The sequence below is a fragment of the Engraulis encrasicolus genome, chromosome 13 (genome assembly GCF_034702125.1).
Source record: "Engraulis encrasicolus isolate BLACKSEA-1 chromosome 13, IST_EnEncr_1.0, whole genome shotgun sequence".
Classification (NCBI taxonomy): Eukaryota; Metazoa; Chordata; class Actinopteri; order Clupeiformes; family Engraulidae; genus Engraulis; species Engraulis encrasicolus.
Window position 1 is genome coordinate 41908008 of NC_085869.1, and position 10000 is coordinate 41918007.

General features: G+C 45.7%; 1 protein-coding gene across 1 annotated transcript in view; it reads right to left on the bottom strand.

Annotated features, from left to right (window-relative positions):
- The window catches only part of LOC134461172 (prostaglandin F2 receptor negative regulator-like), a 77768-nt gene that overhangs the window by 60254 nt on the left and 7514 nt on the right, over positions 1-10000 (bottom strand). The window contains exons 2-3 of the mRNA XM_063213941.1: positions 7054-7419; positions 2407-2802 (exon numbers count right to left, since the gene is read on the bottom strand). Of these exons, the coding sequence (XP_063070011.1) occupies positions 2407-2802; positions 7054-7419 (762 nt within the window). The remainder of the gene's footprint in view (positions 1-2406; positions 2803-7053; positions 7420-10000) is intronic.

Here is a 10000-nt window from a genome sequence, read left to right on the forward strand (position 1 = left end):
TAATGCTGTACCCTGTGCTGACCCCACACTCTGTGCTTGCTTGAATGTCCTCCTTGAAAGTCACTTTACACAAAAGTGACTGCTAAATGTAATGCAATGTAAATCAACAGGGGAATGTGGCTGGTCGTGAAACGTCTTCCTTATTGCCAATCGTATCATATCATGGCAGGTGTTAGTGCACGTGAATGAAGATAAGGAACAATGGAGCAGTGTTCCCTTAACGGTGGAGGGACAAGTCTCTGCTTCCTCATTGCTCCTCTTTTATTTGTATCATATCATAGCAGGGATTAGTGAGGATGTACATAGAGGCGTTTATCTCTGGGTGGAGGGGTGTGTCTCTCTCTCTCAAGCCTCATTACGTCCGATACCAAACACCGTCTTCATTGCCACTCATTGCTACTAGCCTACCCATCATCATAGCACAGCATAGGGGTGGGCGATATGGCAAAAATGTCATATCATAATTCGTGTGCATACAATCTCGATTTCAATTATTTTTTCTCACAATCTTCCATTGAAAAAAAAAAACGAAAATAAAACTACAAACGCTACAAACCTTTCTGAACAGATTTCAATACATAATTTAATTTGAATACACTTGCAATTTTGTACTTCAAAAGTAAACCTTCGGAAAGTAATAAATTCAGCAAAAAAAAGACAACAACACAGACAACAGCACACCCCTAGCACAGCATACTAATGTGCTTTTCTCACATGGTGAATGGGTGTGGCTACCTTGTCCTCATCTGCCAACTGCCAACACCAAACACAAGGAAACACGTTCCTCATTGTCACTCATAGCTAGTCATCATCAGGGAAGCCAAAAGGGAGGGGACAAACAGCTCAGTTGTCCCGGGCCCTGGGAGACAGGGGGCCCACAATTGGGTCTTCATTACAAAACATGGATTGAGAACAGAGCCCCTTCAGACAACTTTGTCCCGGGCCCCACACAAACTGTCAACAGCCCTGCTAATCATCATATCAGAGCAGGGATTAATGTGCATTTCTGTCGGAGTGGAGGGGTGTGTCCACCCACGCCTCATGATAAGGCCGATACTAAACACCATGACACACTTCAACGCTACTAATCATTATATAATGAAAGTAAAAGCCTGATTGGGAAACTCCAACTCCCACTGTCATTGTGACACAGCACTCCACGGCACACGAGTGTTCACTGCACACTGCACACAACGAAATTGCATTTATGCATCACCCGTGCAAGGGGGCAGCCCCCAATGGCGCCCCAAGGGAGCAGTGCGGCGGGAGGGTACCATGCTCAGGGTACCTCAGTCATGGAGGAGGATGGGGGAGAGCACTGGTTAATTACGGCCCCCACCAACCTGGCGGGTCGGGACTCGGGAGTCCAACCAGCAACCTTTGGGCTACAAGTCTGACGCCCAACCGCTTACCCATGACTGCCCAATCATAGCACTGATAGGAGGGATTAGTAATGCATTCATTTTTGGCCCTCATGAATGCAGCGTTCATCAGTGGTTCTCTCTGTCTGAGGTGTGGCTCTTCAGCCCTCATCATCACAAGGTCGATACTAAGCGCCATGAAACACCTTCCTCCATGCCGCTAATCATTATATCACACAACAGCAGGGATTAGTGGTCGTGAATGCGGTCCGGATAGGGATCAGTGAGGATGCTGCGTACTACTGTTGGGTGACTAAGCTCTGAGTTAGCTTCCTGAACACATACACACAAAAAGCACATGCACATGAGCGCGCACGCACACGCACACGCACACACACACTCATCCCTTCTCATCATCAAATCACAGGGATTAGTGTCCCGGACACAGGTATGGACTAGTGTAGACCTAATGTGGGATGACTAAGTGTTATGCTAGCTTCCTGAGCTGAAGAGTGTACACACAAACACACACGGCATGCCATGGACACCACAAACGTGACATGGACATACAAAACCACGCACGCACCGCACGCACCACACACACACACACACACACACACACACACACACACACACACACACACACACACACACACACACACACACACACACACACACACACACACACACACACACACACACACACACACACACACACACACACACACACACACACACACACACACACACAGGATATGAGATACCTAAGCTACTCTAATGAGAATGCTTAGTTATCTGTGGGTTTGACAAGGACCTTCCCCATGTCTTCACACAGACACACACACACACACACACACACACACACACACACACACACACACACACACACACACACACACACACACACACACACACACACACACACACACACACACACACACACACGTCTTCACACACACAGACACACACACACACACACACACACACACACACACACACACACACACACACACACACACAGAGTTGGGAATGGGACATGTGATACCTGTTGGTGTGACGGTGACCTTCCCCATGTCTTCACTCTTCTCCAGGATCTTGGTCAGGGAGCCGTCCGCCTGCCTCACCCACTCCCGGGCCGTGCACACGTACTTCCCCTGGTCCTCCGGCCGCGCCCCCAGTACCGCCAGCCCGTACAGCCCGCCCCCGCGCAGGTCCAGACGCAGGCCTCCGTCCACGTAGCGCTGGGCGTAGTTATCTCCCACCGTGACCTTGTCGTCCGGCCCGAAGGTCAAGACGTCGTTTTTCTTCAGGGACCAGGTGACGGACAGCGAGGTGTGCTCGGAGAAGGACCTGGTGGCATTGCAGTAGAGTTCCAGCTGCTCGCCTTCTGACACGGCCAACTTTGGGATGGAGGGCACCACGGTCAGGCTGTCACCGATTACTGCAATCGAAAGGAGAAGAGGTTAAATCGCATTGCATTGCATTACATTACACTTAGCTGATGATACTATCTAGTACAGTATCTCAGCCTGTTTCAAATGCAATTACAACACTAGTAATACAATTGGAAGTCAGAGGCGTGCTCAGTCCCTTTAGAAAGATGGAAAAGGTTGGTTCAGGTTCAATGTCAAAACAGTTGCTTGAAAAGAGAAAAAAACTTTTCTCGTGCCCTGAAGAAGGCTCAACTGTCGCTACTCGTGGGCAATTTTAAAGTCCTTAATGGACATGTCATAATGATAAAGACATTTTTAATTATACTTTTTGGAGTGCCTTGGTGAAGAAAAGTTTTTTAAGAAAACTTTTTTGACTAGTAATATGATATTTATTATTTATAACTATATAATATCAAACTACTTGTGTTGTAATTACATGCATAATGGTCTCCTTTATACATCCCTTATACGGAATTGGATGTGTGGGGTAATGTGGGCTTAGGTGCCTTGCTCAAGGGCATTTCAGTTATGGATGGGACTCAAACCTGCAACCTTGTAACTATTTAAAAGACCAGCTTCCTAACCATTAGACAAAACAGTGAAGGGCAAGCACTGGTAGCCTATGCCAAGAACCTGGTTCAGTAGTAAACCAGGTTCAGTTAAACTTGAGAAAGTGGTAAATCATCTAACAGAAGAGCCTGGTGTCTTCATTTTCTTAAATAAATGAGACATATGGATGATATGGGGTATCTACTAGCAAGTTTACCACTTCCTGTAGGCTAACTTAGCCAGGCTTATCACTTAGCTCTGCTCTTGGAATACTCCCCTATTCATGTAATTGTGAGTCAACATAACAAATTCTTTAGACTTGGCTGATGTTGGGATAGATGGCAACACCGTCAGGCTGTCTCCTATGACTATAAACAGAGGTGGAAAGACACTAAATATTACAGGTTCTTAAAATAAACTGTAGTGCAGTGCTTTATTTGAACCCGTTGAGCTAACACAACGTGCACATCCCACAACTTTTTTTCAGGGCAGAAAGTAGGAAATACACATATAATAATGATGCGCCTGTCTGAAATGATGAAATGTAATTATGATTATCTACTGTCCCAAGCTGGAGAGTTCTCAAAGCTGCTCTTTGTGGAGTACTGTGAAAATAACACACATCCATACGCACCATCTGCCCCCCTTTAATCTCTACTTACATAATCCTTACTTAATGATATGAAACATTGAATTGCCGTTTTTTTCATTCAGTGATGTTCTTCTTCTGCAGACAGACATCCCTGCCCCCCTTTACTGTCTGCAAAGCTACAGTGAACATTGCTTTCAAATTCAACGCCGCTTTTCAAATGCTACAAATACTGCACATAATCTTCTGAATCAGTGGTCAGACTGGTTGTAGCAATATGCCTGCAAGTGTACAGATGAATTTGATAGGCACCCACTGACTGGACCCACCTCTGAGACCTACCCACTGTACTGTATACATCTATGGGAGTTTTGTGAGACAAAGGTCCATTCTCTAAGCTTGGTGTAACCGCCAAACTAATGTCAAGTCACAATATAAACACCATACAAACAGGCTTTAGAATCTGAACTGACCTTAGAATGTCAAAGATCTCAAATAACCAGAGGGCCAGCCACCACAAAGGCCTTGTTCCCATAAAAAGAAGCCTTCTTAATAGAATGGAATGCGCCTACATTGTAACACATTGTAATGGGAAAAATATCTCGTGTTCCACATTCAGTCTTGCACTCAAAAACAGGCGCACATGCGCACACACACGCTTACACGCACACCCGCTTACACGCACACACGCTTACACGCGCGTGCTTATACGCGCGCACACGCACAAGCGCACAAGCGCATGCGCACACACACACACACACACACACACACACAATAACAACCACACACATGCGGCTTGATTTCAATCTGTGGCCCACTGTAGTCACTTCCAGTAGAGTAGAGCACTTGTGGTGAAATAAGGCATAAAAGGAAGTGTCTTATTTTAGATCTCGACATCTCTCTACAGACCAGACCACCGGGGCGCCGCAGGGGCTATTTTATATACACGAGGCCCCAACAAACAGGATATTACCATGGTAGCAAATCAACAGCTAATCACGGCACGCCGTGAAAACCACTCCACCGAGCTGAGCAGAGCCCCCCCACCACCAATCACAAAGCCATTCTATTCCCTTGCTGTGTCTCTGTGTCTACTGCGCTGCGTTGTGTCTGTCTGTCTCTATGACTGCCTCACAGTCTGTGTCTACTGCTTCGTGTGTGTCTGCGTGTCTGGCTGCCTGTCTGTCTGACACACTCCTGTCTGTCTGTCTCTCTGCCTGTCACTCTGAAATCATGTCTGTGTCTACTGCTTTGTGTGTGTCTGTGTGAGTGAGCGTCTGTCTGCCTGTCTGTCTGACCCATGCCTGCCTGTGTGTCTGTCTCTCTGCCTGTCACTCTGAAATCCTGTCTGTGTGCACTGCTGTGACTGTCTGTCTGTCTCTCTGCCTGCATCAACTGCTTTGTCTGTTTCCGTGTCTCTCGCTCTCCATCTCCATCTCTATTGCTGTGTCTCTGTCTGTCCATCTGATTTCCTCTGTCTGCTGTCTCCGTCTGTCCCTCTAACCGCCTGTCTATGTCTACGGTTATGTCCTTGTCTGCCTGCCTTTGCCCGTCTCTTTCCATCCCTGTGTCTACTCTCTGTTTGCCGTTCCCCGGCCCTAACTCTTTTTCTCTATGATAACATGACCTTCATAGCAAATCTAACATGGTTGTTGAATACTGCAAATATGCATAGTGGGGTAGGAAATGCCTCAACCCCAGAAAATTCAACGGATTGTTTTACTTATTTTGGGGGGTTTGGTAGGCAGCCCAGAAACCCAAATGTGGTAGCTTTTAATACATGTCCCCTTTTAAAACAGTGTACAGTTCCTGACTCTCCGGTGTGTGTGTGTGTGTGTGTGTGTGTGTGTGTGTGTGTGTGTGTGTGTGTGTGTGTGTGTGTGTGTGTGTGTGTGTGTGTGTGTGTGTGTGTGTGTGTGTGTGTGTGTGTGTGTGTGTGTGTGTGTGTGTGTGTGTATGCTGGCATGTTTGTGTGCAAAGTTGTGTCTTCCTGTGTGCTGGAAAGTTTGCCACAACCTTGGGGACAACTCCGCACTTTGTGACAACAGGCTTAAGCCACTGTGGGAAGTCTCAGCCAAGTACCCAATCAGACAAAAGGAGGGAGAGGGTGCCAGGCGACCTTGACCTTACACCCAGACGTTACCATGGCGCCGCAGAGAACACTGTAGTCTAGTGCTTGGCCCCCACACCACACCCCCGGGCGCTTCACACGGGAGTTGTAGTGGATCTCTATTCAAAGTAAAAAAAATACCCCAAAAACTGGAGCTAAAATGCTTTTCTGTGGTACAGTGGTAATGGGATTGGTTATAGAGGGAGGGCTGTTTTCTCATCCACCAAAAGGTTTCCCTCTCCATTTCATACATGTGGTGAGCAGAGAAGAGGAGCCCTTGGGCAAAGCACAACATTCAACGAAATCAGAGGAAAAGTGATGCGACACTTTTCAGCAGCTTTGCTCAATTCAAGATCAGACCTACACCTGAGATCCTTGCACACGTGATGAGGGGCCATCCCTGAATTTCTACCCAACGTCATCAGGGCTACCCATGTCACAACAGAGGCAAACATGATCAGGGAGATCTCAGAGTGACACGAAGCGGATATGATCGAGCCCTTCGCCACAATTGCTAGAGAATACAATGAGATACATCTCAGTTACTAATATATGATCAGACCTAGCTGACCTTACATCAGATGATTACAAAGCATAATTTTACCACCATCCGTGTGACCCTCTCATGAGGACAGAAGTTACACAGTCGAAACATGTCAGGTGAAGGATAAAACTTTCGAATGTCTGAAATGTGTGTGAATTACTATCAAATACGATACAATCAAACTCTGCATCGTTATCAAACGCGATCCGACCTGTCTCTGTAAGTTATTACTATGATATGACAAATCCTACCTCTGAATTACCATTATCAAACATGACCAGACATGCCCAACTCTGCCTGACAAAGGTCTAGTCTAGTGACTGAAAGCTTGCAGGATCAGTAAAAATATCATTCCACAGACCTCAAGTGTGAGACATATTTCTATGCATTTATAGTTTTCACTAAATCCTGGACATTGCCACAGATGAGCGGTGACGTATGACCCCTTTCAATACGATAGAACCAACCTCTGAGCTCCACATCGGCCTCGTAGTTCCCGCTGGTCGTGGTGTCGGTGCTGGGGGTACTGCACTGGTAGGTGGCGCTGTCCGTGGCCCGCACCTTCTTGATGCGCAGCTCGGCCGACGAGTCGCTGAGCTTCTTGATACTGATGGCGCCGCTGGCCACGCGGTCCTTGAAGAGATCGTCCGGGAAACGGCTGTCGAACGTGGACACGATCTGGTACTTGGTCCCCGCCTGCACCATTATCCACTCGAAGTCCTGGTCGCGCGGCCCCTCATAGTTGGACACGGTGCACAGGATGGCCACGTCCTGGCCCTCCACGCGCACCAGGGGGCCGTCAGGGACCTTGACGACTCTGCCCTCACAGAGGGCTGTGGGATGGGGGAGATAGACACAAAGACAAAAAGAAATTATTATTAACATACACCATTATTTTACTGTTACACTGTGCCTAACATACACCATTATTTTAAGGTTATTATACTGTGCAGACCAGGGGTCCGTTGGGTACCTTTAGGACTCTGCCCTCATAGAGGACAGTGGGATGGAGAAGAGGGGAAGCGAAAATGAGAGAGATTACCATTGTCATATATCCTTATTATCTGTCTACCTGTCCTATTTTACGGATTATATCAGGGCACCATCGGGGAACCCTCACCAATCTGGCCTCATATAGGGCTGCTCTACCATTATATTAAGAGGGACTGGCGATTGAAGGGGAGTGAATAAGGAAGTCATTTTTGTTTATAGGGCCCGTATGAAATCAGCAAAAAACTGAGCAAAAGCACTGTACGGCTTCTGGCTGAGAGGAAGGGTGGGGGGAGAGAGAGACAGAGAGAGAGACGCACGCACACACACACGCACGCACAAGCACACGCGCACGCACGCACACGCGCGCACACACACACACACACACACACACACACACACACACACACACACACACACACACACACACACACACACACACACACACACACACACACACACACACACACACACACACACACACACACACCTTTTGATTAGCGTCTCAGAAAACTGTTCTCTTTAACACATCACACTTACATAACCCGTCATCTCTTCTCACGCTGTAGGTAAGATCTAAACTACATTCAGGCCTCCTGAGGCATCTTCTCTCCACAGTGAGTTGACAACACCAGCGTTTTTAGACGAGGAAACCCCACCGATTTTGACAGCCTCACTCAGCTGCATCATCCAAAACAGCAACTCACACTATGGCTCGAAGAAAATACTGGAAGAAATTTGATTGTGATACATGTACCATATTCAACCATACTGTTCATATCCTGGGTGATCGAATTTAAGATCAATATAGCCTTTTATTTACTGGACGGCGCACAGTCTTAAAAGTAATAATGCCAATAAGCAACTATAAATGGGTGGGAGACGTGACGCCTTGTTTTTTCGTAACATTGGTTAAAAACCTACAAAACTGTTATTTTCCTTTAAAAAACAAATGTCAATGAAAGAAGATGTGGTACATTATGTTTCATATTAGTCTTAGATGAGGAGAAACATTTTTGTTAAGATTTATGTAAAGGTTTATATGTCAAATTTCCTGCGGTGTGACTGTAACATTAATGAAACAATATATAATATATATATATATATATATATATTAACCAACAACATTTTGAATAATGTATGAAGCATTTGGCATGATTGCATGAATCTTAAAGCGATGGTTCGGAGTAGAATCACCCTAATGCCATTTGAACCGTGACACCCATCCACCTTTACACCCGAAGTGTTTTCTGCCGCAGGCTTACATCAACAGAGTTGCCGTGTTATTCGATGTTTATTCCGGTTAGCTTGACTCAAGCGCATATGGATACTGGGCACCGTCTCCAAACTTTCCCCACAAAAATAACATGTCATGACACCAAACTTCTGCAGTAGCACAAATATGGTCTGTACTCACGAAACGAAGCATTTGGAAGTTTGGAAATAGTCCAGATTATTATTATTATCAACACAAGCCGAATAGCTTCTCTGCTGCTAAAGCTGCGCCAACGTTACTTCCGTCATCTAAGACAAGCATGTAAGAGTCCTCAACGAAGCTCATAATATGCACAATGAAAAGTGAATTCAGCATCAGTATTGATAACGAAAATCCTTGTCTAATTGATAGTAGGTAAGATTTGAAATATCTTTTAAGTATTGCCTTGAAAATATAAGCCTTAATCACAATTCAGTGAAAACTTTTTTAACACTCTCGTCTGGAAGTTTGTTGAAGACTTTTACGGGCTTGTCTCATATGACGGAAGTAACGTTGGCACAGCTTTAGCAGCAGAGAAGCTATTCAGCTTGTGTTGATAATTCTAAACTCCTGGACTATTTCCAAACTTCCAAATGCTTCGTTTCGTGAGTACAGACCATATTTGTGCTACTGCAGAAGTTTGGTGTCATGACATGTTATTTTTGTGGGGAAAGTTTGGAGACGGTGCCCAGTATCCATATGCGCTTGAGTCAAGCTAACCGGAATAAACATCGAATAACACGGCAACTCTGTTGATGTAAGCCTGCGGCAGAAAACACTTCGGGTGTAAAGGTGGATGGGTGTCACGGTTCAAATGGCATTAGGGTGATTCTACTCCGAACCATCGCTTTAACTTTAGATTAAGATATGTGAATGTGGAAAAAACTCAAGACAGTAATATTAACTACAAGTTCAATTTCGTAACACAAATTGCGTCCTGTGGGGTGACATGTATGTCAATGTTTGTGAATGGGCAGCTGCAAGGCCAACTACAAGGGTCTTAAAGACTGGCTCCTAACCAGTCAGTACCTCAGTTATTGGAGAGTGCAGTGGAAGTTTAAGGTGACTCTTAACCTCTTAATATGTCTTCATATTGCAATCTTTCTGTCACGCAATGCTTAGGTTAATTTTATGGTGTCCTGTGGTGTGACTGCTCTTATAGGAGGAAA